The 27,655-nt window shown below is 44.2% G+C and overlaps 2 protein-coding genes across 4 annotated transcripts; both read right to left on the reverse strand.

Moving 5' to 3' along the window:
• Nucleotides 1-3,313: 3,313 nt before the first annotated feature.
• ccdc149a (coiled-coil domain containing 149a) lies at nt 3,314-13,981 on the reverse strand. Of its 2 annotated transcripts, XM_076996027.1 has the most exons (13): nt 13,654-13,981; nt 12,439-12,600; nt 12,284-12,322; nt 11,962-12,069; nt 11,759-11,875; nt 10,977-11,149; nt 10,534-10,606; nt 10,336-10,420; nt 10,000-10,144; nt 9,722-9,798; nt 9,296-9,328; nt 6,113-6,223; nt 3,314-5,140 (listed from the first exon to the last, which is right to left on the reverse strand). In XM_076996027.1, the coding sequence occupies exons 1-13, from the start codon at nt 13,702-13,704 to the stop codon at nt 4,551-4,553; spliced, it is 1,764 nt and encodes a 587-aa protein (XP_076852142.1). In that variant the 5' UTR covers nt 13,705-13,981; the 3' UTR covers nt 3,314-4,550. The 2 variants fall into 2 exon arrangements, with proteins under 2 accessions (XP_076852142.1, XP_076852143.1); XM_076996028.1 differs by lacking the exon at nt 9,296-9,328.
• Nucleotides 13,982-15,657: 1,676 nt separating this feature from the next.
• Nucleotides 15,658-25,271, reverse strand: LOC143504806 (uncharacterized). 2 transcript variants are annotated; one of them, XM_076996025.1, is made up of 7 exons: nt 25,015-25,271; nt 17,698-19,674; nt 17,420-17,583; nt 17,114-17,334; nt 16,883-17,012; nt 16,570-16,670; nt 15,658-16,460 (listed from the first exon to the last, which is right to left on the reverse strand). In XM_076996025.1, exons 2-7 carry the CDS (start codon nt 19,664-19,666, stop codon nt 16,322-16,324), a joined length of 2,724 nt encoding a protein of 907 aa, XP_076852140.1. In that variant the 5' UTR covers nt 19,667-19,674; nt 25,015-25,271; the 3' UTR covers nt 15,658-16,321. The 2 variants fall into 2 exon arrangements, with proteins under 2 accessions (XP_076852140.1, XP_076852141.1); XM_076996026.1 differs by lacking the exon at nt 25,015-25,271 and adding an exon at nt 19,983-20,188.
• Between the last annotated feature and the right edge of the window lie 2,384 nt (nt 25,272-27,655).

Genomic DNA, 27,655 nt, shown 5'->3' on the forward strand with positions numbered 1-27,655 from the left:
ACAGGAGTAGACAGTGGAGAGGAGTAGTCAGTAAACAGGAATAGACAGTGTAGAGGAGTAGTCAGTAAACAGGAGTAGACAGTGGAGAGGAGTAGACAGTAAACAGGAGTAGACAGTGTAGAGGAGTAGTCAGTAAACAGGAGTAGACAGTGTAGAGGAGTAGTCAGTAAACAGGAGTAGACAGTGTAGACGAGTAGTCAGTAAACAGGAGTAGACAGTGGAGAGGAGTAGTCAGTAAACAGGAGTAGACAGTGTAGAGGAGTAGTCAGTAAACAGGAGTAGACAGTGGAGAGGAGTAGACAGTAAACAGGAGTAGACAGTGTAGAGGAGTAGTCAGTAAACAGGAGTAGACAGTAAACAGGAGTAGACAGTGTAGAGGAGTAGTCAGTAAACAGGAGTAGACAGTGGAGAGGAGTAGTCAGTAAACAGGAGTAGACAGTGTAGAAGAGTAGTCAGTAAACAGGAGTAGACAGTGGAGAGGAGTAGTCAGTAAACAGGAGTAGACAGTGTAGAGGAGTAGTCAGTAAACAGGAGTAGACAGTGGAGAGGAGTAGACAGTAAACAGGAGTAGACAGTGTAGAGGAGTAGTCAGTAAACAGGAGTAGACAGTAAACAGGAGTAGACAGTGTAGAGGAGTAGTCAGTAAACAGGAGTAGACAGTAAACAGGAGTAGACAGTGGAGAGGAGTAGTCAGTAAACAGGAGTAGACAGTGTAGAGGAGTAGTCAGTAAACAGGAGTAGACAGTGGAGAGGAGTAGACAGTAAACAGGAGTAGACAGTGTAGAGGAGTAGACAGTAAACAGGAGTAGACAGTGTAGAGGAGTAGTCAGTAAACAGGAGTAGACAGTGGAGAGGAGTAGTCAGTAAACAGGAGTAGACAGTGTAGAGGAGTAGTCAGTAAACAGGAGTAGACAGTGTAGACGAGTAGACAGTAAACAGGAGTAGACAGTGGAGAGGAGTAGTCAGTAAACAGGAGTAGACAGTGTAGAGGAGTAGTCAGTAAACAGGAGTAGACAGTGGAGAGGAGTAGACAGTAAACAGGAGTAGACAGTGTAGAGGAGTAGACAGTAAACAGGAGTAGACAGTAAACAGGAGTAGACAGTGTAGAGGAGTAGTCAGTAAACAGGAGTAGACAGTAAACAGGACTAGACAGTGGAGAGGAGTAGTCAGTAAACAGGAGTAGACAGTGTAGAGGAGTAGTCAGTAAACAGGAGTAGACAGTGTAGACGAGTAGACAGTAAACAGGAGTAGTCAGTGGAGAGGAGTAGTCAGTAAACAGGAGTAGTCAGTGGAGAGGAGAGGAGTAGACAGTAAACAGGAGTAGCAGTGGAGAGGAGTAGTCAGTAAACAGGAGTAGACAGTAAACAGGAGTAGACAGTGGAGAGGAGTAGTCAGTAAACAGGAGTAGTCAGTGGAGAGTAGACATTGTAGAGGAGTAGACAGTAAACAGGAGTAGACAGTAGAGAGGAGTAGTCAGTAAACAGGAGTAGTCAGTGGAGAGGAGTAGTCAGTAAACAGGAGTAGTCAGTGGAGAGGAGAGGAGTAGACAGTAATCAGGAGTAGACAGTGGAGAGGAGTAGTCAGTAAACAGGAGTAGTCAGTGGAGAGGAGTAGTCAGTAAACAGGAGTAGTCAGTGGAGAGGAGAGGAGTAGACAGTAAACAGGAGTCGACAGTGGAGAGGAGACAGTGGAGAGGAGTAGACAGGGGAGAGGAGTAGAGAGTAAACGAGTAGAGAGTGAAGAGGAGTAGAGAGTAAACGAGTAGAGAGTGGTGAGGAGTAGAGAATGGAGTCAGTAAGTAGGAGTAGTGAGTAGAGAGCAGTCTCCAGTGAAGAGGTGTAGTCAGTTGTAGTGGGCATGACTGTGTGGGGTCCTGTCTGTCACCAGCAGTGACTTGAGTGTGTGGAGACAATAGTGCAGTGGCTCACAGAAAAGAGATGAGAACCTCTCTGTAGCTGCAAAAGGTGATCCTGTAAATGTTCAAGGTAGAAGTGAAGAGTTAAACTACTTCCACCTATCTTTCACGCACGCACGCGCACACACACACACACGCACACGCACACACACACACACACACACACACACACACACACACACACACACACACACACACACACACACGTATGTGTGACTAAGAAAGGGCATATGGGCCCTCAGTACTGCGTCCCAGTAATCACTGGGGCTGGCCCCCATCACGGTGGCGTGCTCCAGTCTCTGGACCCACTGCACAAGTTCATCTGCTCTGAGTGAGCCAGCATTTTACAGCAGCTACCTGGCACCACTCCGCCCCCTCCGCTTGGCTCCTCCAGAATGTCTGTCCATCTGAGTGAGGAGTGTGTGTGTGTGTGTGAGAGAGAGAGAGAGAGAGAGAGAGAGAGAGAGAGAGAGAGAGAGAGAGAGATAGAGAGAGAGAGAGAGTGTGTGTGTGTGTATAGGGCAGAGACAGATTAAAAATAGAAAAACCTTGCCTTCTGCAGAATAAGCAATTCAAGAGTTTTGGGCTTTGATGATGCATTTGCTCGGAGGTGCCAGCTGCCAGCTGAGTCCAGGCTGAGATGGGATATGTCTGGATTAGTGTTTTTGGGTGTGGGTGTGTGTGTGTGTGTGTATGCACACTCTGCTTGAATTGGCAGAGTGGTAGCAACAGAACTACAGACTGCTAACAGACTGTGATCCCTTGCATGTGACTGAATCAAGGCTTGTGTTCATATTGTGTTCATATGATAACATATTTACTGAGCAGGAAACCATGGGGTTCGCACCGGAGGGGACGCTACCAAACCACACGTGGCCCAGCCAGTAAAGGGGCGTACAGCACAAAGCAGACCGTTGCTAGAAAGGGATGTTGACCTAGAGCAGAAGGATCTGCTCCGTCTGCTGGGGTCACACCTTTCGGCTCACTACCTGACCCCAAGCGGTGGGTGGGGGTGCTAAGATATTAACTTCAATTAACTGAAGCATCTTTGGCCAGTCCACTCCCACACTCTCAGCAGAACCGCCGTGCCGAGCCGCGCAAATCTCTGGACTGGGAGGCACGTGAAGGTTCTTCTTGTTCCACAACTCCTACTTGTCGAAGAGGAAAATTATCATAGATATAAACACGCGACAGGTTTTTTTCTAAATAACATCCGTGTCTGTCGATGGAATGACATTTAACGTCACATGATCAGTGGGAACAGAATAATGATTCACTAATTCATCCGCAGCGAACCTCAGACTGAAAGAATCAGTCAACAAAAATAAACACATGCCTGCATAAAACATACCCTTGTTTTGTTTAAAAAGATCAGGAAATAGATCACAGCTGCATTGATAGTTTGAGAAAATACTTTAGCATTTCATAAAGTAAACAGTTAACAATGACAATATACACACACACAATGACAGACACACACACACACACACACACACACCCCCAAACATCACAGACAAAATCTTTGACCGGAGCCCAAAACTACCAAGCAGAACACCATGAGCCAATCATCCGGTCCCAGACTGAGAACATAACTTTAACATGACTAACAGGGAACGCACAGCCAGTCTCGTCCTATATAAAGGCACATGCAGCAACAAAGAACAGTGCACTGGCAACTGGGAATTGTAAACATTTAAACTGGCATATAATCAGCAGACGAAACAGCAACACGCACCATGTCTCTTACACACTCCGTGATTCCACTGCGTGATTCAGCGTGCTGCAATGCAGTAAGATTCAAATGTATTGTGAGCGGCTCGGCAGGTGGTTCAAAACTCTTCTCCGTCTCCGCGAGGGCCAAAACACTGACTTTCCGTATGGTGACAACAGGCAAACGGCATTCCCACGACGAGAGGTCAGGAGGCAAACGTGAGGAGCATTGCGACGTCACAACACCACAGATCTTTTGCATAATGTTAGTCGGGGGAGAAGGTGTGTTGGTGGGTGTAGAGATGGCACCTGTCTGAAGCCTCACCAAGCCTAACTACATGTAAAGTGCAAACACACGTTATGGAGCAAGGCCAATGAATTTCGGTGACACCTGCTGACTACCGAACACTGGATGAAAATACGTGCATAAATCAGTGATACTGATATGCATGCAAGGAAGCATTTCAGGGTAAAGACAAATTGTCCCCGTTGATGAAAGATCAACCACTACTGTGTCTATATAATAGTTTAATGCTTCTAATCAAGAAATTGTAAGGTACTGTAAACTAATGGTAGTTCACCCTAAATGGATGGAGAGTCACAGAAGCCTTAAACCAAAGAGTGCAAAATCAAAGACCCATGCTTGCTTTAACCTACCAAGTCTTTCGACACAGACAGCGTTGCTGCCTTTAACATGCACTTTAAAGCAGGGCTCTTTATACTTTGGTTTAATTATTCACGCTGTTCACAAACACCTGGTTAAAGCCACCAGCCAGGCGCTTAGAGGCCGTTTTGGTCTCTGTGGAGAGAAGCGAACGGGAAAAACTAGTAGGATGAATGAACACTCCGGTTTTCAAGACTCCAGACTTCATTGGTGGTCGGTTTTTAAAAAGGGTCCCTGTAATGGTGGAAGAGCGATTAAAGCTTAGGCGAGGCTTTCTCCACCGCGGCCGTCGATCTCCGCCGACTGCCAGTCCACATCCCACCCTCGCACCAAAGATGGAGCACACGGCTGGATGGGCTCTTTGAGAACGGAGACGGCACTCGAGACTCCTCCTCCCAAACCATCGTTGGGGCCATCTGATACAGTCGGAGGTTCTCTGCAGCCGTGGCAACGGTCTTGTGCGCGTTGGCCGTTGGCACCCAAAGAAGCCATTGTGGAGCCGAGGCCTGTGGAGAGATCGGAACAGACGGGCGGTGGGGGGGTCAGCACCATGGCGGCGTCTTCTCCTTCTTCCACGGTCAAGCTGCTGTCCCCCTCCGAGACCTCCCCCTCCTCCACAACAGGACGCTGCTCTGCGACCGGGCCCGTCTCCACGGCGATGCCAGGCCACACCTGGGCCACGCCTCCGGTCCCATGCCTGCCGGCCTTCTCTCCGTGCGGGACGCCCATCTCCACCTCGTCTCCACCTCCATCTGGACTGTGGCGGGAGCCAGGCCGCACGTTCAGGAAGCAGTCATCGCCAGCTGTGTCCAGTTCCCATGACGATAGCCCTCCTCTTCCTGTCCTGTCAGCTGACACAGTCAGGGGGGTTCAGAAGATTAATGGTCATTGTGTTAGCGCCATGCTAATGGAGAGGTGCCCTGTCTGCTAATGTGCACAATGTGTTGATGGTGGAAAGCTTTCAAAAAACCACATTCAGGACTACTTGGAAGGAAAACACTGTATGACCTTGGCATATGTCGCTAGGAATACAGACCAAGATCAATTTAAGAAGCAGCACTATGAAAATAGTGGCCTGCTGGGTTCTTTGTGGCCTCTAAAGACAAAAATAGCTCCTTACTAAATTGTTTAAACCAAGAAAACCATACGTATCGGCAAGATAATAGAACTAGGGAATTGGGGAGTTTTTTTTTCCCAATACATAAACAGCCTAAAAATACAAACACTGCTAATTTGGCTTTTGATGGAAGCAAAAGCATTACTGTAATAATGGACGGGCTGAACTGCTTCCATAACAGCATATTAAACAGAGCCTTCAAACATAAAGCCGTCCAGGCGGAGAAGAGTGCAGTGCCGGAAACAGCATTCGCCTCCACGCCCAAATCGCCCATGCCCGTTCTTTTGGGTTAGTGACCCATATTTGGGAACATGCAGCTGAAAGGTTAAACGCTTGCACGCCGCTGTCTTGAGGAACCAGGAGAGCGCAGCCCGTAGTCCGGCTGGCATCCATATTTATGGGGCCGTCCCTTCCACGGAAAAGAAGAAGAAGAAGAAGAAAAAAAAAACGCCCCAAAAGTTGGTGAATGTCAGCGGGCGAGAATTCGCTAGCATTTGCAAAATGCCATGGCATTTGACGAGGATTGGCAGTTTAGCCACAACACCGACGGGGGCGCGTGCGCGTATGGGGCGGAGGTGGGCGTGCACGCCCGCATGTACCCGGGGGTGGGCCGCTGAGCCATCCAGGCAATTATGACACTTTAGCGCCAAGCAGAGGGCGCAATTAGCGTGCGGCGGTTTCGGTTACGTGCAATTACGCCACTCACCTGCGGGGGACCGGGGGCCAGCTGATTCGGCGGTCACAGGTTGCAGAAGTCTGAGGGACGGGGGAGGGGTGACTCGTTGGACCTCGCCCAGAGTAATAGCATCCTTACCTCCTGTTGGACACCATGACCAGGAGATAGGACAGCGTTATCTCACCATGTCATTAAGGCTCGCACGCGGACACCATGAAATGGCTTATAATGACCGAGGGGATTTCAGAACGATGATGCCGAGGACACGGTGGACAAACGTGACTTTACAGACTCCCTGTTCTAAATGCTGCACACGCATAGGGAAGACAAACAAACAAACAAACATGAAAACAAACAAACAAAAAAAGTGGTTCATACGTGCACATGAGATATGAAAAAATCCAGAATTGTTGTCGTTTCTGAATAAGCTATCAGACATTATGAAATACACAAAAACGATGGAACACAGAACCTAAAAACCGGCTGGCTCCAAAAGGCATGCACGTAAATTGGATTGAAACGTTAGCCACACACACACACACACACACACACACACACACACACACACACACACACACACACACACACACAGGAAGTAGCTGCAGCCCCCTCCGTCATCTGTCTTCATTAGTGCTAGCTGTATGCATCGTAGGATATAGCCATATGCCACACCCAGGGGAGCGTGCACTGTATGCACATGCCATCACGAAACCTGAAGCCGTCGGCTTCTCGCTGACGTGTCAGCGCTGTCTGATCTGTCTGGAGCGCGCCATCCCGGGAGAGGCGATGTAAGGAAGGAACAGATATACGAGGGGGGAGCGGAGACGCTAGAGTGGTGGGAGGGGTTGGGCAGTTGGGGGGGTGCGGTTGAAGGGCCACGGCCGCCGCGTCCCAAATTGCATCCGACGCGTCCGAGGACAGCGTGTCACGCACTGCTGCAAAGAGTCGGCGGTGAGAGACGGTCCCAGCTGAGAGTACGGGTCGGGGAGTCCGGGTCGGGGAGTCCGGCGTTCTGAATAATGGCACAACGAGAAGAACAGCTACTGCTGCTGTTCGGTTTGGGCGTCCTGAACTGCTGCAGTTGGAATGTGTCCCTCTCATGGGCTCTCTCTCTCTGTCACACACACTCACATACACACACACACACACACACACACACACTCACAAATGTGAAATAGGGGTATTACTTCTGTAGTGGCAAGCAAGTGACACTTTTAAAGCACTATGTTCAGCTCTCTTGGTTTGAAAAGGTCACTGATGTGATGCATAGACTCGCCTCAGAACCAATTAAAAACTTGGGCTAATTTGGTATGCAGAGCAGGGTGGAGGTTTGGCACAGCCTGCTGTGCAAAGCAGGATGGATGGATGAGTGGCTACACCCACCTGGCAGCTGCCCATCCATCCGTCCTCTCTCTGTCTCTCCCTGTGTCTGTCACTCTCCCACCCGCAGACTACAAAAAGCAGGACGGACAGCACACGGTCTCTCCTGCCTTTCTAGCTAGTGTATCACTCATACACCCATACACACACACACACACACACACACACACACACACACACACACACACACACACACACACACACACACACACACACAGCCTAGGTTTTCGAGTTACAATAGGCTGCTATTACTCACAATTATTTGAAGAAGCAAGCCTAATCATCCCCCCTCACATTTCCCAGCAGCATCTGTGTGATTCCATGCAAATTTACACCTGCTCGTCTTTTGTAGCTATGGAAAGCTAAAGACAGCAGGATGAAGGGGAGACACCTGTCTGAGCGTGCGTTCTGACAAGCCTGTCAGGACACCGTGACACCCAAACACGTGCCGTCACCCAAAGACAGAAGCGGACACGAAAGCCAACGACACACACACTGTTTTTTGTTTTTTTTGGGGGGGTTTTTCTTTGTTAAATGGAAATTTACATCTGATGATGAATTCTCTCTCCTTCTGTTTCATAGACAGGGTTGTTCTCACAGTAAGATAGCTAACGCAACACTGACGTAATTCCCTCGTCAGGTTTCAACTCAAATTTAAGCAGTTTCGATTGCTGATGCATTATGGGTAAAGAAAAAATAATCCTCTTTTTAGAAACTGTAATGGGAACCACGGTCAGTCTTTTTCCACTGTTGCCTCGCCGGTGTTACCTGCTAGTAGCTTTCTGCTGCCACAAGGCCATTCACTCCTCCCGCCCTCTGTGTATTTACTTTCATAGAGTGAGCCGTGAGCCCCTCTCTGTCTCGTCTACAAATTCCACTAATAACCCCACATTCCCCAAATGTGTTTGTAATGTGGGCAATCATTTTCTGTAATGGATGCTTGTCAGCTTTATGGTGGTGGTAGAATGACAGTCCTACGACGAGCAAGCTTCAGTGGGCCTCAGCGCATCAGACCTGTGCTCGAGTGAAAGCACCACACTGCACTCTTGTGGGCAAACACGCATTTTTTTTTTTATTATATCCAATGTCGTTATTAAATATTGTGATCTAAAATATCAGATCCATAAAGAGCAGTTATCTCCTAGAATTCTACTAGAAGAGTCTAGAAGAGTAGAAGTCCACTCGTGTTTCTGGAATCTTCTTGGTGCTCACTGTGCTCTCTGTAATTGCACATTTTGGGAAGAAGCTGGTGCGTGAATGGTTGTAAGTGGTGAACATGTCTTTATGTGCGTAACCACCAGACTTTATATATACCATATACGTCATTCTTTAGCAGCTCTGTGGCTGCACATTGAAAACAATGGGGACCCTGTAGCCACTGAGCTATTCTTAAACTTGCCAAGAATTACAGGTACGGTTGAAATCTGCTACGAGTCTCATCATAGACTCATCTACAACAATTTAGTCACCTGCTGCAGCTATTAGCTGCTCGCTAATTCAGAACTCAGTGACTGAACGAGTTCTGTGAATCAAACTTTCAAACTGAGAGTTCAGATCAGTGGACGCTAATATCCCTATGAACACAGATACAGGACGTGGTTATAGAAAAGCTGATCCGAGATCAGAATATCTACTGGGTGAAGTGTCAGTGCCTAGATGAGTTCAACCAGATCTGGAGTTTAGCCGTCCCATGCTATAGTGGACAGACAGACATCACATAATGGGGACGTGCTCATGCCAGGTGGTTATGGCCAAGGAAGAGCAGGCCTGAGATCAGCTGCTGATATACGGAATGGGTGTAGTGATGGAGGAGGCGGAGACTTGGAAACGTACTCCCTAATCCCACGGACACGGCGTAGGTCAGGCCTTCGCAAGGCAGCAAGGGGGAGGAGAAAACACACGTTATAAACCCTGCAACATGCACCCACTGCCACAGCTGGCTCGAAAGAACACAGAGTGACAGCTCAGTGTTTTATCAAAAGCAGCGATCTTCTAGAAACAGGTAGACGTGTAGAAAATGCAGCCATACACACCGTTTAACACACACTAATACCAGTCCAGTAACGTGGCCCTGGACATGCATGTACCTGTAAACAAGTCCGTGGATATTGCCAAATTTGGTACTGTGGCAGTAAATAATAATAAAATCCATACACAATGAGTTTGACAGGAAATAACCGCGGGGTGATTGTGCTAAGTCCTGATGTGGCTCATTTACAGGCCGTTAGCAAACACCCAGCCAAAACAAAGAGCACTCACCCGGCAAACTCCAAAGACCAGAAACCTCCAGTGTCTTCAGCTTCTGCTCCAGCTCAGCCACCCGGTTCCCCAGAATCCTGTCAGAGAAACCGCAACAGATATGGCCATTCAGTCTCCATACTGTTTGTGCGTAAAAGCCAAAAACAAAAAAATCGACTCCACCGCCCTCGCAAGTCACTTTATATCCTGGATGAAAGCAAAGATGAAAAGAAAAGGGGGAAAAAAAAAGAAAAAGAGAGGGAGCGAAAAGAGGGCAAAAGAAAGCAAGGCTCACACACCTGTTGGTCTGGCGCTGGTGCTGGATGACTATGTTCTTCTCGTGGATGGTTTCCAACAGCGCCGTCGCCAGGGACTTCAGGTCGGAGACGGACTGAGGAGTGGCCGGAAGGCCGCATCCATTATCTACGGACAACAAGTCTTGCACTGCAGCGGATTGTGATTTGGAGTGACAGGGGAGGGCGGGAGGCCAGCGATCGCACACCAGTGGAGCCCAGACGGACAACGAGAGGGAGAAGTGTGAGAGTTTCCAGTCAGCGCTGACCGAAACTAATCACTTGGCGTACTCTTCCTCACTTAGCTGCAAAGTGCTGAGTTTGGGACCGTTTCTTGATTACCTTGTTTGGCAGAGAGCACCCCAGTGAGAGCACAGCTGGTAGGTCTGCCGCCTGCTTTAGTCGTCTTCCTCCGATCCAGAGCAGTCTGCAAGGAAAAAGCCACACGGTGAATAAAACCAGGGTCCTGGTTTAGCAAATTAATGAAAGCAGACTCATTGATTGCATTTCTTGTTTTGATTGTCCTTTAAAAATGAATACCTTGTATTTCATTATATTGCTCTTCAGTAGGCTCACTTCCTCCTGGACATGTTTCAGCCGCTCATGTAAATACCTGGCATGACATCATAAAGTAAATATCATTCACTCTGAGCCTAAAAAATTAGGGTGTTACAGCAAATAGCTGCCTAAGTTGTTTACTTTGCCACAGAGCTGAGTAATGTCTCAAACTGTAGCCTACAGTGATAATACTAACAGCTTAACCTTTTGGGTTCTATACTATTGTAACTTTAACTGGGAATTTCGTGATGGTTAATGTTTTGTTTTAAAAGCCCAGCTCAACGTCCATCAAATTCATAAAACGCTTCAACATACTGGTACGACTTCAGGCAAGAGGATAACAAAGAGGACATGGATCTTTAATCCGCAATCTGGGCTCGTCACATCCAGCCAATGGCGCCGCCATTACACGACCCCCGCGTGACCTGTTCTCCATGCACAGGGCGTCCACGTCGATGATGCGCGTGCCCCGGCCTCCAAGCACGTGGTTGAGCTCCAGGTTGAGACGGGCAGCTTTCTCCTGGAACACGGCCCGTTCCGCCTTCGTGTCTTCCAGCTCGTCGCTCACAGCCTTCAGACTGTTCGCCAGCTCTTCCCTCTGAAACGATTACAATGGAGCTAACTGCATTACACCGTCCGCCGTGGCTTAGCTGAACTGCGACTCCACACCGTTACGCTAAATACTGTTGAGGCTCATTTTCTGACATGGCACTGCTACCGTCAAGAGCGTTACAATAAGAGTCTTGTTAGTGTTGAGCCTTTTTTTCGTGTGGGTTTTTATGCAACTGGATTGATTTGACTTCTTGATGTGAAGCTAATGGGAGATATTCTAATCAATTAAAGGCTCAGCATCAACTGGACTTCCACTGGAACATTCTAAAACATTATGGCAATTCATGGAGTAATGAAGGAGTGGCAAATGTAGGAAGCAATAGGCCATGTAAAATGTCATGTCCCTTATATAGATAATTTTATTATATTCTTATCTGTTCCACTGGCATTGTTCCATTTATTGTTGTCAAAAGGTGATGAAAAATGTGATAATGTACAAGCGAAGTTAAGTAAGGATCGCTTGACAGGTAGTCCTTCCATACCCAAGAGCAAACCAAGAATCAACGCATCACATTCATGGAATAAAAGAATAAAAAATGTTTCGGTCTCAACCAATGGCTCGTCTCCGTTACAGACGGCAATACAGACCATTTACCTGTAACCCGGCTTCTTCCAGCTGCCGTACAAGGTCTTCGCGCTCATGAGCTGGGAAGTGCCTTACACCGACGTCGTCATCTCCGAGCCTCTGTTTAGTGATGGTCATCCTCAGCAGCTGGGGGATGAAGGACAGAGAAGAAGCTGAAGAAGAATTCAAACCTCCATAAGGGGCGTATGGATGGGAGGGGAAGGTCCTTTTACCTTGTTGTCGCCCTGGGCCTCGGTTAACCTCTGAGTCAGCTCCTTCACCTCCTCCACTAACTGTTTACTTCTCTCCCGCGAATCCCTTAACAACTGAGCCAGATTTACCTGTGTGTGTGTGTGTGTGTGTGTGTGTGTGTGTGTTTGGGGGAGGAGGACGAGACCTATTGCAATTTATACTATATATCTGATATACTGATATACATGATGACATGAAAATGAACAAAAACAACATAGATCATCAACCATAACATCCGACATCATCAAGACCCAGAGCAAAAATCAAAGGTTCTATTAAGGGGACTGCAGATCACAGGCCAACCTGGTTGCGTTTCTCTGGCGGTAATGTAGGATCCCCTTCCTGAAGCACAAAAACAATAAGAACACAGGTCTTATGGACACAGAAACACACACACACCCACACACACACACACACACACACTTAAGAGTAATGTGTTAAAGGAGTACAGGACACACAATGAGCTCTCTGTATTTTTTCTTCAGGCCCTGATGTTTCTCGCGGAGCTGATTAGCCATTAGCTTATACTGGTCTCTCTCCTGCTGGCAAGTGTCCAGTTCCTTGGACAGAATCAGAAGAGCCTCCTTCTTACTCTCCAGTTTACGTTTGCAGATGAGAAACTGCAGGGAAAAAAAACAAAACAAAATTCATTTGTTTGTGTGTGTGTGTGTGTTCACCAGTAAGATTAACATTGTTAATTGTTAATTACATGACTGTTATTTTTTTGTAATTTATAGTTGACTGGAGGTCCCGTCATTCATTCATTGTAATAAGTGTCCACGCATAAAACTACATGTATAAGTGCTATGGCAGGGTGCAATTTTCAGTTTTGACGCTCCTGGAAAAGTAAACACCAAGCTTTGTTTGAAGGGTGGAGATAAGACTCCACACGTTTCGTTTCTTGGTGTAGTAGCCTACTCTCTGCTCCTGTAAGGCCATTGTGAATTATACAAAGTATGGAGCGGTCAAACGTTACGTGGATGACACCGCCGACCCACAAACCAAATGTTAGGCTACAGCTCCGTTATTAAAAATGCTAAAACGATGAGCTCACTGCATTCTCAACGGAGTCCCCTGGTTTCAGAACTGTGTTACATACAACCAAACCTTCGAAATTATATTTAGTTTAATACTTTTATAGCAATAGTTCATAGCTGAAAAACTTGGTTAGCGCCGTCATTCAGTTTTCCTAACCTCATAATATCCCAAGATTAAGACCACACATTTAAGACGCTGTGAATGGTCATGACTGGTTTGTTTAGTATAAGGAATGGCAGCTCAATAAGAACTAGGCAGAAGTCAACAAGGCATGACAGCCATTACCAAGAAGAAGAGACGCATGTCTGATATTATAACGCTGTCAGAATCTTCCTAATATAATAACGAAGGTGTAGGCTCTGTCTATCAAACATGGTGTAAACGCCGTATACGAAGCAAGCGCTGAACAGCAATGAAATCATGTACTATACGTATATTATAGACACAATAAATATGAATCGCATAGGCGATCATTGAAAACGAGACGCAGTTGTAAGTTTATAAAATCTGCTTTACTGATAATAGTGTGTGAAACTCAAGTATACTGCGTGTGAAAGTTGGGGCGTCTGAACAGCTGGCTGCAAACCGACCCCATATGTTATCGCCCCCGTGGCGGGGAGGCTTAAAACACTCACCTCGCTCACTAAACCTTGCCAGTCACTTTCACTTCTTTTAGAAGAAATCATTATGGTGGTATTTTGGTATCGCTCAAAGCGTGTATACTTTCATCCAGCGCATGAAGGCATCGCTTTTCTGGGTATCCTGGACCCTCCTCCTCCTCCTCCTCCCTGTTTACTCCAGGTCAGCTGATGCTGCTAACGCGAGGAGGGATGTCCGGGTCCGTCAACCGACCAAAGCTTTACTTCCAATACTTGATTAAAACAAGTAAACTTTGTATCATCGAAAAATGCCATCGCGAAGCTTTCGGTTATATAGCTTTATTGCGTATCGGTTATCTTGCATCGTTGCATTCTCCTGTCTTGCACAATGTTACGTGCATTATGTGCATTATGTTACGTTGTCTTCACCTCCAACGGCAGATGGCGTCAAGAGACAGAAAATCTGAGTATGTTCGTAAAGATTAACATTTTAATTAAATAATAATATAAAAGTTTATGTGGCATAATGTTCATGAGAATAGCAAGAAATGAGAGAAACTGTAAAGATAGACAGTAATTCAGTTCATACCAAACACAACATTTAAAAGCCTAGTAACTGACGTGTTGATTGTGCTACAGAACAAAAGTATCAATGATATATAAAGCAATACTGCTATAAAGCAATGAAGTAAAATACAGTAACCTGTCTGCTATTTCCTGATATTATGAAAAAACACTGAACAGAGGTTTATTACACTGTTAAGCTCATCTTTGGTTCAGTATTCTATCGTTTCCCATAATACATAATTAAAGCTGTCGATCGATAAAAAAAACGAATTAATTGCACAATATGCTGTGCTTAATTGCAATTGATCGCATTTTTCATTAAGACTGGTGCTTTTAGTAACATATTTTTAAATGTAAAATAAAATAATAGTTATAAGATCAACACAATGTACTTATATTCATATTCATGTATGTTTAGTTGAATTTTTTTCAACTTTTAACACAGATTATCTCTTGTGAACTATGTGCTATTTGAATTTCAGACAAAGTCAACATCAAATGTGCAAAATATAAAGAACAAGAAAAGAAAAAAGATTATTTCGGTAGGGTGTTTTTCGAGGGTGTAGGAGCCGTTTCATGCTGTGTGTATTTTGTTGGGCCACTAGAGGGCAAGGGGTAGTTTAAAGTTGGCTGAAACTCTCCAAGTACCCGTTACGGCAGAATTAAAAGTCCAGGGGTGGAGCTGGATCTAGATCCAACTCCTCCCACCGTCCATAGTTTCTTTTGGTCGGTCCAGGGGGTGGGCGGAGCTGCATCTAATCCTACGTGTCGCTTACGGTTTCCGACCAGGAAATAGAAATCCAATAAATTCACCCTTTTTACCGTTTAAAGATCAAAATAACACAATACGTTTTTTTAAGTTTACAAGAAAACGTAAAAGTGGACAGGAATAATGATCTGTGATTGCCAACATAATAAAGTGCAGTACATTTCTTAAATATGTACCATTTCATTTTTTTACCTTTAATAAAATTACTTTTTTCGTTAGGACGGTACACTTCAGGTGTGCAGAATGGACAGTGGTATTTACTGCAACATGTAATGCACTGCACAACTGAAAGCGTCTGTCCTTTTTTCAAAACCGTGATATGCAGATGGGCGGAAAAATATAAATAGCATTATATTAGTTGTGAAGTTTTTCAGTGAACTGGTTAATGAGGATCATGGCCGTTACATGCACGCACTACTGAATAACAATCCCCATCAAAGTGTCCATGCGGTACCGAACAGCACTACAGTAACTACAGCAAACACGAATTAATTTAACCGTTTATGTCCAATATGAAGAACACAACATACATAAGTATTTAATATCTGTATTCTGTTTAGCTAACCGTTCGTCTTCTAACATCAGTTTTTACCGTCACTTACTTAGACACCTAGATTAGATAAACTTAACAGTGGCTGTTCGTGCAAACAGAAATAGTCAGATTTAGTATAGGTCTAATCACCAAAGGAAACTAGTTACTAGCATTAGCGAGATGAAAATTGGTTTATTATTAACCTACTTTCACATTCGTGATTGTTCACAACGGCATGTGAGTAAATAAGAATAGCAATTTAGGACGACAACGGTGATTTGGAATGGCTGATCTGATACAACTCTTCGTAGTGCAATTACTTCACACCAATGAAGACACGATGGTGGGAGGAGTTGGATCTAAGATCCAGCTCCACCCCCTGGACTTTTGCTTCTGCAGCGACGGGTATCTCTGATACAGAGGCGATATGTCAAAAATGAATTACTTCGGTGATAATTAAATTCTGCTTTGCAATCTGTGCAAACTACTTTTGTTTTCAGGAATACTTTCAATCTAAAACTCTATCCTTGTCTTTATCTATCTTTATCCAGTATTATCTGGTTAGGCGGTAAACCTCAGGTCACAGGTAAGCTTTCCACAGGAAGAAAATGCCCAGCTGTGTTAATCACGTTTTTTAAAACCGTTATTTCGAATTAATTGCTACAAATAATGCCTTAATATTGACGGCACTATACATAATATATAATTTTCTCTTTTGTCATAAAAAAATTATATATAAAAAAAATAATGTTTCTGCTGTTGCAGTGCTGATGTTACTCAAATTTGAATTACTTTTTGTAAATTTCAGTCCCTGTTGTCCAGTTAAGTGACAATTATCAGATCATCGCTACAGGCTTAAACATTTTTCTCAGGCTGGGTCTGGTATTCCATCCTCTTGTTTTGGCAAACTTGAAAGCATTTCCAAAAAGGTCAGGGAATAAGGTCATCAGGTTTGTTTTCTCTGCATCCTCAGAGCTAGAAATGAAAAATCAGGAAGAAATTAAAATGTCTGTGGTCTGATCACATCATTGTCTGATCACAAATCACATTATTGGTGGACATTATGTTTCTATCTGCAACTCACTAGTGCTCGTGCATATTCCGTATGAATCGCAGCAGCCCGAGTGTGTTCTCCGGGTAGGGCTTTTTCTTACTATCCATTTTTTGTACAAGCTCAGAGGGAAACTGTGGAAGTTAAACACATTCATTAAAACAAGTACTCAGTATTAAGGGTATAGCTTTAGAAAACAGTTAATATGGCTGATTTTTCTCATAAAATAAACTAGTGAAAAATATATAACCCATGCTCCAAGTTCGTAGAAAATATGGCCATATCCGAGAAACCTAATTTAAGCCAGTGTTAAACAGTGCAAGAAACACTTATTGAGAAGACTCACTTTTGCTTTCCAGTCTGAGAAGGATTTCCCAACTGTAATTTCCTCTAGATTATTAAGGAGTTCTTCATCAGCCTGGCGGCAGTTCTCTACGTCAGTCATATTCCCCAGTTTTTTTAAATATTCCACTCTCCTGAGGACATAAAAAAATGAAGAAAAATACACCATATAAAACTCATTAAAATTTATATTTGAAAACAAGAGGACCCAATAACTCTTTAAACTGTGTCCTACATGTCATCTGTCCAAAAGAAGGGGTGGGCAAGGGTCTCCTCAACTTTAGGCCTCTTGCTTTGATCGTGATTGATCATCCACTCCACCAGATCCTTTTCCACCTCATCCGTCAGGTGTTCCAGGGAATACTTCCCAGAAAAAATGTTACTCTCACAAAACACACCTTTACCAAAAGGATGGTGTCCACCAGAGAGGATGTAATACACTAACATTCCTGCAACCTAAAACAAGTGTAACCATTAGTATAAATTTTTTTTTCCTTAGAACTTCAACATTATCAGTATTTGATTCAGTGATATACAGAACCTGGATGTCAGAACTCCTCTTGTACCCACTGTTACTGTCCTCTTCAATAGCCTCTCTAGCTTTCCAGCACTTTGTTCCAGCAGGACTAGTGCGCAAAGTTGTTTGACCCACGTTCAGCCTCCGACTTATGCCAAAATCAGCTAATCTTGCCTTTCCAGTTATATCTGAAAAATTAAAGAGAGAACTTTAGAATACTCTTAAAAAGGTTACATCACTGAAACATTGTATTGCTTCAATATTCATAAACAGGTTTAAGGAGCAATAGGCATGACTCCTACCTATCAAAACATTCTGGGGTTTGATGTCCCGATGGAGCACTTTGGTATCTTGACTGTGAAGAACTTCAAGGCTACATAGCACCTCTTTTACAATTTTCTTCAGGACAGCTTGCTGCTGAAAGCGGTTTTCTGGCAGGTGTTTTGGGATATATTCCTCCAGTGTGTATTCACAAAGCTGAAGGACAAGATATCCAAAATTCTCATCTTCCGCAAAGTCCACATATCTAACGATACAAGGATTGTCAAGCTTTGGAAGACGTAAAAATTCCTCCTCATTTTTGAGATCTTGATAGTTAGATTTGAGCATTCTTTTGACGGCTACCTCTGTGCCATCATCCCTCAAGCCAAGATAAACTTCAGTTCCATCACTTCCTTTTGCTATCTGGAATTCAGGGCTAACACAAAGAGTAAGATTCTTCAATCTATAAACCTTACTTGCATCTATATTAGCAAGAAGCTCCAACTTGCTCCTCCAGCGTTGGCTGATGGGATACCATTTTCTCGGTATTGGAGGGTTCTCTGTGAATGGCTGTACGCCGGAATTTGACTCCTCAACTGATGTCATGGCAGCATCTGAATCCGCATGATCTTTAGTTCCTGGTCCAACATCTTTTGATGTCTCTTGTTGGGCTTCTTTCAACTTCTTCTGCTTCTTCTTTTTCTTCTTTTTCTTGTTCTTTAACTGCAGGGAATTCATTTCTTCACACAAACTATCTGATCTATTCAAGAGATTTGTATTCAGCTTTTGCAGTTTCTCTTTAATTACATCATCTGTCCTGATCTCTGCTGCATTAAGCACCCTGTCAGGAACTGAATGCAGTCCTAATGTACTAATGTGACTTGGTATAAACTCATAAAGGTCAGCAAACAGACGGTAAGTCAGAATGCTAACATTTGGTGAATAATTTAAATGGGTGAGAAGCATAAGACCACTGCACAACTCCTTCAGTCCAGGAATACTAAGAGCATCAGTGCCTTCTTTGTGCTTTGAGGACTTCTCCAGTGTAACACAGAGGATGCTTAGAACTATCTCATTGAATACAGCTGCATTAGGGCTGCCAATGGACAGGAGACTTTTCATCAAAATATGTGCAAACTCATTAAATACTTGGGGAGATGTTTTTTTCATCATGCAAATGACTGCACGTAAAGTGTTCAGTGCACATAAACGATTGTCTTGAGGAATTATGGGAAAGCGTTTCATGAATCCCTGAATGTAGATGTCTATGTTCTTGGAGTCCTTCAGCCACTTGATGCTACTTTGGCGATATTGTTCTGAAGTTGGGCCCACAACATTGAAAGACACCTCAAATAGTGTTAAATGGTTTAAACGATGTTCAATTAAAAAATGCTTCTTAAAGAGGTCAAAAACCTCTGGCTGGGCTTTCTTGCGAACATCAGAAGTGAAATAAAAAAATATCCTGGATTTCTCAAAAGCTTCGTTCCCTGGAGGTAAATGACGAATAACATTCTCTACTTTATTGTCAAAATCTGGGTTTACTCCATAATTTCGTTCTATATGAGCACCAGCGTCTATAAGTGCTTTGACCATATCCTGCCTGTCATTTCTGGCTGCAAATTGCAATGGTGAAGTCATCTGTACTGCATGGCCATCTGGATTGGCTTTTGCTGCAAGTAATCTTCCCACAACACTCAGTGGTACTCCCGGCATACATGTGGCATAGTGCAGAGAGGTCAGTGCTTTTGTTGAGAGTACATTGGGGTCAGCACCCTGCTCCAGCAGAAAACTGCAAATCTCCTCTAGTCCACAAGCAGCTGCAGCTGTCAGCAGGGTCACATGATCACCCCACTGTGTTGAAGGGTAGAGTCCATTAATATTAATCCCTCTGATACGTTTCTTCAACTTCTTCCGATTGTTGTTAGCGATGCATTGTATTAAGGGATCTGTTGTCTTTGGCTCAGGAACTGCAACTGGAAGTGGAACTGCAACATTTATTTGAAACTCCATAGATCCTCCTGTTGATTAAAAAAAAATTATACAATTCATTGTGCAATATAAATATAAATGAATATGAATATACATTTACATTTACATTTAAATTTATGGCATTTAGCAGACGCTCTTATCCAGAGCGACTTACAAAAGTGCTATGTAGTTGCTTGGAATCTCCAAGGTAGAATAGATAGTCCTGAACACAAGGTACTCTAAGCTGGAAAAACCACTAGACGAAAGTCAAATGATACCTAACAATTATACCTGAATATACACATCCCCTGAGGAAAAAGACAGTAAACAATTCCTATAACCCAATTATGCACAATACCTGAGGAAAGAGACGATAAATTACAATAGACAAAGCATAATTATGCAAAGTGCACTTGAAAGAGGTGGGTCTTCAGTCGGCGTCTGAAGACAGCAAGTGACTCCGATGTTCGGACACACAAGGGAAGTTCATTCCACCACCTTGGAGCCAGGACAGAGAAAAGTCTGGATGCTTGTCTCCCATGTGTCCTGGATGATGGAGGGTCAAGACGAGACATACTTGAGGCGCGGAGGGCTCTAGGTATGCATCTGGGTTTTACCATGGCCATCAAGTAAGGAGGAGCTGGACCATTCTTTGCTTTGTAGGCCAGCACCAGGGTTTTATATTTGATGCGGGCAGCTACCGGAAGCCAGTGGAGGGAGGACAGCAAGGGAGTGACATGGCTGAACTTGGGAAGGTTGAAGACCAACCGAGCTGCAGCGTTCTGGATCAGTTGCAGGGGTTTGATGGCATGCATAGGAAGACCAGCCAGTAGGGAGTTGCAGTAGTCCAGTCTTGAGATAACAAGGGACTGGACAAGGACCTGAGTGGCCTCCCTAGAGAGAAATGGCCGAATCCTCCGAATGTTGTGAAGGGCGAATCTGCATGATCGTGTTGTGTTAGCAACGTGGGCCGTGAAGGAGAGTTGATTGTCGGCAACTACACCAAGGCTACGCGCTTCCATGGATGGAGTGATCACGGTGTTCTCGAATGAGATAGAAAGATCACGATGAGGACTGGCTCTTGCAGGGATGTACAGCATCTCTGTCTTGCTTGGGTTAAGCTTTAGGTGGTGAGCTGCCATCCAAGAGGCAATGTCTTTCAGACATACAGAGATTCGAGCTGAAACCTGTGTGTCAGAGGGTGGGAAGGAAAAGAAGAGCTGGGTGTCATCCGCATAACAGTGATAAGAGAAGCCATGTGCAGAGATTGACTCACCCAGAGAGCGGGTATAAAGGGAAAAAAGAAGTGGACCCAGCACTGAGCCTTGTGGAACACCGGTGGAGAGTTTGCATGGCAAATATACACATGTATAGATATAAAACATTGTGAAGAAATACACAAATGTATATATACACACTGCTCAAAAAAATAAAAGCAACACTTAAACAACACAATGTAACTCCAAGTCAACCATACTTCTGTGAATCCAGCCTGTTCAGTTAGGAAGCAACACTGAGTGTGAATCAATTTCACCTGCTCTTGTGCAAATGGAACAGACAACAGGTAGAAATGAAAGGCACACAGCAAGACACCCCTTATAAAGGAGTGGTTCTCTCTGTTCTCATCCTTTCTGGCTGATGTTTTGGTCAATTTTGCATTTTGTCAGTTCTCTCACCATAGAGATACCATGAGGTGGTGTCTACGATCCACAGAAGTTGCTCAGGTAATGCAGCTCATCCAGAATGGCACATCAATGTGAGCTGTGGCAAGAATGTTTGCTGTGTATGTCACCACAGTGTCCAGAGCATGAAGCAGATACCAGGAGACATGGATGGGGCCGTAGGAGGGCAACAACCCAGCAGCAGGACCACTAACTCCTCCTTTGTGCAAGGAGGAACAGGAGGAGCAGTGCCAGAGCCCTGCAAAATGACCTCCAGCAGGCCACTAATATCCATGTTTCTACTCAAACTGTCAGAAACAGACTCCATGAGGGTGGTATGAGGGCCCAATGTCCACAAGTGGGGCTTGTACTTACAGCCCAACACCATGCAGGGCGATTGGCATTTGCCAGAGAACACCAAGATTGGCAGTTTCACCATCGGCACCCTGCGCTCTTCATGGATGAGAGCAGGTTCATACTGAGCATGTGACAGACATGACAGAGTCTGAAGATGCCGTGGAGAACGTTCTGCTGCTTGCAACATCCTCCCGTATGACCGGTTTGGCATTGGGTCAGTAATGGTGTGGGGAGGCATGTCTTTGGAGGGCCGCACAGACCTCCATGTGCTAGCAAGAGGAACCCTGACTGCCATTAGTTACTGGGATGAGATCCTCAGACCAACTGTGAGACCATATGCTGGTTCAGTGGGCCCTGGGTTCCTTCTGATGCATGACAATGATAGGTCTCATGTCAGCAGTTCCTGCATGATGAAGGCATTGTTGCTATGGACTGGCCTACCCGTTCCCCAGACCTGAATCCAATCGAACACATCTGGGACATCATCCACCAATACCACTTTGCACCACAGACTGTCCAGGAGTTGACTGACCCTTTAATCCAAATTTTGGGAGGAGATTCCTCAGGAGAATATCCGCCGTCTCATCAGGAACATGCACAGGCATTGTAGGGAGGTCATAGGGGCACATGAAGTCCACACACTACTGAGTCTCAGTTTAACTTGTCCTAAAGAATTTCCACTGAAGTTGAATCAGTCTGTCATTTGATTTTCCACTTTGATTTTGAGTATGATTCCAAATCCAGACCTCCATGTGATAATATTGATTTACATTGCTCATTTTTATGTTTAATTTGTTCTCAACGCATTAAATAAAGATTTTCAACTGGAATATTTTATTCATTTAGATCTAGGATGTTATTTTAGCGTTGCCTTTATTTTCTAAGCAGTATATATATGAGCAGTGTGTGTGTGTGTGTGTGTGTGTGTGTGGATTAGAAGCAGACAAAAACAGCATTGGTAAGAGATGTTTGAGTGCCAAGTGATAGAAACTACCCAAAAAGATTGAAAGAAGAAATTGAGAATATGTAGAAGGCTAACACCAATGTTGTCCCAGTGGTGATGTAAGGAAGTGACCCCTAAGATGGAACAGTGGCTATGACGGATCCAGAGAATTACGTATTCCTCTAATGTAGTCTACTGTATGCCTAAAATGTCTTATATTTGGTTTATTTTCTAACCCATATTGCTAGCCTGTACCAAAAAAAAAGAATGTGAAGGTTTAATTTTGGCCTTGTTAAGGTGATCACACTATGTGATCCAGTCCTGAAAGAGCTTTCAGTCTGGTCCAATAACAGCTACCCCAGCTCAAATGTATAAAGTTCTCATGTGCCAAACAGTATTTACAAACAATAAGGAATCATATTCCCCCCATATACACGTGTGTAAAAACATATAGCAGATTACTGACGAGATATTCTACTTTTATCTTCCAATGAAACATATTCATCTGTGCATGTCCAGTTACCAGAGTAATAGTATTACAAAAAGTGCACATAAGATATGAAACAATAACAGGGGTTTTGCTTTTGAATTAAAGTTAAATGCTGAATTCATGTCAGAAGTTAACATAAGGTACATTTGAAAAACAATCCAACCCAGTATTGCATTTCCATCTGCTGTCCTTTTAAAACATCAAATCTAACGCAGAGTACTGTAGGCTAATATGTCCTCAGTTTTTATTTTGTGTGGAAATCGTGACATACTGAAACAGAATCACAACAGTTGGATGGGCGTGGATGTAAATCCTGAATAACATGCTTGATCACATTTTCATTGATAAGAAATGTTTGTTCTTCCAGGTATGTTATTATTAGAGGAGACATGGTACTCTATGAAAATGTATTCAAAACGACATGTAAACAACTTTTGGATGGACGTGGTTGTAATGGTAACGGAACCTCCTGGTGAATATTATCAAAGTCTGATGCTGATCAAAAATCATGCTCGCTGCCAACGTTGACGTGGTTGCAAGGAAGGGGCGTGGCCATACAGTGAACTTGGCACCTTCAGAACGCAAAGATGACACGTGGTGCTTGTCACGTAATACAAACGGTGAGTCGCGTCTGTGGTACAGAAAGACTGGTGGGCCACAATAAGCCCAGGGCAGTGTCCGACTCGTCGGTAAATCTACACACACACCTTCTACCAAGAATATAACTGTTCTCTTCCATTTGCTGATTGTATAGCTCAATAACGTGTGTGAGCTATCAATCTGAGCTGCGATATTTGCCCATGCGAGCAAGTCTAACAGCATTTCCCAACACTTTCGTGTTTGGCTACTCGTTCCGAAAGAAGTTTCAGATGATTGAATCCTATTGTAGTCCACGTAGTGCTAAATAGGCAAGAAAAGTACCAAGTTACTTTTAGCTACACTCGCAATTGGCCACGTTTTCCTCTTGAACAACTCTGGATTGAAGGAACGGCTATTGTTCTTTCCAGACCGAATAAGAGAAATCCTCTGGCTGGTGTGATCCCAAACGTTTAATCTCCACTTTTCGCTCTAATTGTATTAAATGTGGCATTTATTAAATTGTTTCATTGGCAATATTTGGAAATTCTTGCTAGTTGTGGCAAACAGGCAATGGCTTCTTAGCACTACTGAGGCCGTAAACGACGTTTACACCGTGTTGATGTAGATCTGTAAAATCTAGTATTTATATTAGCGACTGTGTCCCACAACTCTGGAAGTTTACATGGGCTGGGAGACGTTTGGAGTGTGTCGGTCAGCGTTGTCACATGCAACAAAGGTGCAACTGTATTACTTAAAATTTATTTTTATTACATGTTACGTGGAATTATTGACTATGTCGTTCACTGCTCCACAACAACATTAGGTAGGGACATGCCCCATCGCCCCCTAATGTAGAGACGCAAATGGTTATTGCATTAGATGAAACATGGTACTTTATAAAAGCTTAACTTTAGTAAACGAATAAATTTACTATTTTTAAACAAGTTACTGCAGAGAACGTGTGTTCTGGTTCGGTAGCTTTAGTGAGAATGAACACTGCTGCTTTTGCTCAGTTTAGTCCGTTTAGCTTCGTATGTGGTCGATTTTGCATGAAAAACATACCCGGCGGTCTTTAACCGCACACAAGTTGCTCCAAATAACTTCACCTACAGCAGCAATGCAAACATTTCTTTCACTCAAATCTATGTTGGAATAATGCTTCTGCTATTGTTCCAACACTTACATCAGTTGTAATCAGGTGAGCTATAGTTGTACGCTTTGTAAAGATTTCTCTAAGATTTCCTGGCTGGTAACCCCAGCTTTCTAAATGAAATGTACTTAAGATAAAGTCCCCTTCTCTTATTATTGTCATCCCTAACATAAACAAATAACTTTAATAATATACGAAAACGTTACTTACTTTGTCGGTAGTCTATTACTTGTGGATTTTTGCAGAATCGATTTACAGAAAACCGAAACCAAGATTCACTTCCTGTTAGTGCTGATACTCACTCCCACCTGTAAGGTTAGATCCTTCACCCTGGGACTAGTACTACCATACCGCATATTTAATCCCTGTTGTGGCCGAATAAAACTGCACAGAAGAGAATACAGAAGAAAAAATTACAAAGGTCTCTTTACTCATTCTTTCTTCTCCATCTCGCTCCGCCTCATCGACGTACACCGGAATAGTCTAGCTGTTTAACTCGTGTAGTGTTTATCAGAGGTGTCAATTCCAGGTTCAGAAAGTAAAAGTCCTCACCAGGATTTTGCTCAGGCTTCCAGGATTGTGTTGATTTCACTAATTTTACCTGGATTGCACACTAATTAGTCTGCTACATACGTCCCCCCCCCCCCCCCTTTAAGAATAAACGTCCCCGTTTTTAACCAAAAGATACCTAACAGAGAAAAAAAACCTTTAAATGCCAACAGCATACAAATAACAGTTATACAAAGAACAGTGCTTTTCCTTTCTCTCATGTATTTCTCTTTTCTTCTCGTTACTTTTTTTTTGTTATTCTACTCTAGTACAAAGTCTTGTAAGTGACAGGGAACCTTGTGTTCCCTTCTAACCCTGTTCCCCGTGGTACCCCACATATCTGAGCTCCCCATTTTCGTTGGTCCATCGGATATATCGGGCATCCCAACAGGGTCAATGTGTGGGGACATAAACTCTGGGGAGGCTGGGGAAGTGGACAAAAGGCGCATTTCCACTAGGGCCTGCTTGGCGCGGTACGGTTCGATACGGATCGATTCGCAACGGAACAGTACGGTCGCGTTGTGTTTCCATTACAATGGTGGACCACCACAATGTGGGTGGAGTCGCTGTTGGCGCGCGGGTTGTAGTGTCGTGACATCATTTGTATGCGACCACAACACCGGTCGATGCCCCTTAACACATAGCATTATTGTATCTTATCTTCATTATTGTATGTGGTTGCTCTAATTATTGATAATAATTTGGTATTACTCAAACAGGCTGAACACACCCTGCATAAAAAGCATCAGTCATACAATCAAATGAAATCAAACTTTATTATGAAATATAGATATTTAAAGTACAACATATGTAAATAATATAGTTATAGTTTAAAAAAGTGCAAAAAGCAAATTACCTAAAAATAACGTATAGCTTTATATGAAATAAATATTTATAGTACTACAAGCAACATTTTGTGTGCTTTTACTGGCGTCTGTCTCGCATGGTGTTCACAAGTTCGCCAAGCACCCCGAGGAAAGCCCGGTTGAAGGAAACATTTTCCGCCAACTCCGCTCGCCTCGTCAGTGGAAGGGGAATCTTGAACGTAAAAAATAACAAATATTAAACACAAGCATTCCCGTGAAAGCAACAACAATATAGCGTAACTGCACAAAATGTGTAGCACGTCATCGCTGCTCATGCTTTGTTTATGGCTACAGCTAACTAGCAACTAGCAAGGCTAAGAGCTAGCTATTGTACAGTAGTGACTGTGGTGGTAACATTAACTACAAACACGGCTCTAAATTCCTGCGTTTACAATAGATGCGTTCATATTACGTTCATATTACATCTTTTACGAGCCTAGTAGTAAAACTGTGAAATCACAATACACTCACCATTCTCTGTGGCCTCCAGCACCAACATTGCCGTGTCTGTCCAGCACTTTTTCTCTTCCGTTACTGGCTGGCCGGTGACCGTATATGGCATCCATTTGCTGGAAACATTTCCAGTCTTTGCGGTTTGCTCTGCTGCGTCCGTTATGGTCCTTCACCGCCCAGTAATCGCTTTTAAGCTTTTTTAGCTTGGACTGACCGGCACTGCTGAACGGACCACTGGTAGCCATGAGTGGCCATTAGCGCGGAAACCTCGCTAAAAACCTTTACATTTCTAGTGGCCCCGTCCAGTTCGCTCTGGATTTTTTGATCGCTGATTATTAACAGAAAGGTTTGTACCTCTGCGTTTGACCAGGGAACAGACTTCGCTCCTTGGGTTTTAAAAATGGCTGAGGAGTCCATAGCATAGCGGAGGAGTCGCTCTCCTGACGCAACCTGTGACGACACTCCGTGGCCAATCAGTGTCATGCTGTTCCTCCACGTCACAGAACTGTACCGCTTCGGAATGGTTAGAACCTCGAGCGAGTCGGTACGAAAATAGTACCCGAAGGGGCCGGGTAACTGGGACCTGGTACTAATGGAAACACTCACAAACCGTCGTGAATCGAACCGTACCGCGCCAAGTAGGCCCTAGTGGAAATGCGCCAAAAGAGTGGTCAGCATTCGGGGCCTGCTGGGGCACTCGGACTGTTAGTGTGTACGGACGCAGCCTGTCATAGTGCACCACCTGGCGTCGCTCCGTGATATCAAATGGATTTGCTATGCGGTACGTGAGACCTGGAACACCCCCTGAGTCCATCACTTCCATGACCTGATACGGCCCTTTCCAGTGTGGGACTAGCTTCATGCAGCTCTCCACTGGGTTGTTAAGCCACACCATAGCACCCACTATGTAGGGCTTGTTCCGAGTCTTCTTGTCATGATATAGCTTTTGACGCTTGTGTGCTTCAGCACCCTGCATTCTAGCC

The sequence above is a fragment of the Brachyhypopomus gauderio genome, unplaced genomic scaffold (genome assembly GCF_052324685.1).
Source record: "Brachyhypopomus gauderio isolate BG-103 unplaced genomic scaffold, BGAUD_0.2 sc333, whole genome shotgun sequence".
NCBI classification, from domain to species: domain Eukaryota; kingdom Metazoa; phylum Chordata; class Actinopteri; order Gymnotiformes; family Hypopomidae; genus Brachyhypopomus; species Brachyhypopomus gauderio.

Bases quoted from the DNA above. Each gene is read 5' to 3' on its own strand.
- LOC143504806 (XM_076996025.1), bottom strand. From the start codon at position 19,666: ATGGAGTTTCAAATAAATGTTGCAGTTCCACTTCCAGTTGCAGTTCCT. The intron at 17,584-17,697 runs GTAGGAGTCATG...TTAATTTTTCAG, and splicing joins ACCCCAGAATGTTTTGATAG to ATATAACTGGAAAGGCAAGA. The intron at 17,013-17,113 runs GTAGGACACAGT...TTATGTCCTCAG, and splicing joins TTCTTTTGGACAGATGACAT to GAGAGTGGAATATTTAAAAA.
- ccdc149a (XM_076996027.1), bottom strand. From the start codon at position 13,704: ATGATTTCTTCTAAAAGAAGTGAAAGTGACTGGCAAGGTTTAGTGAGC. The intron at 10,145-10,335 runs GTAATCAAGAAA...AATCCGCTGCAG, and splicing joins GGTGCTCTCTGCCAAACAAG to TGCAAGACTTGTTGTCCGTA. The intron at 6,224-9,295 runs GTACGTTTCCAA...GGTGTCCAACAG, and splicing joins CGTGTCCGTGGGATTAGGGA to GAGGTAAGGATGCTATTACT.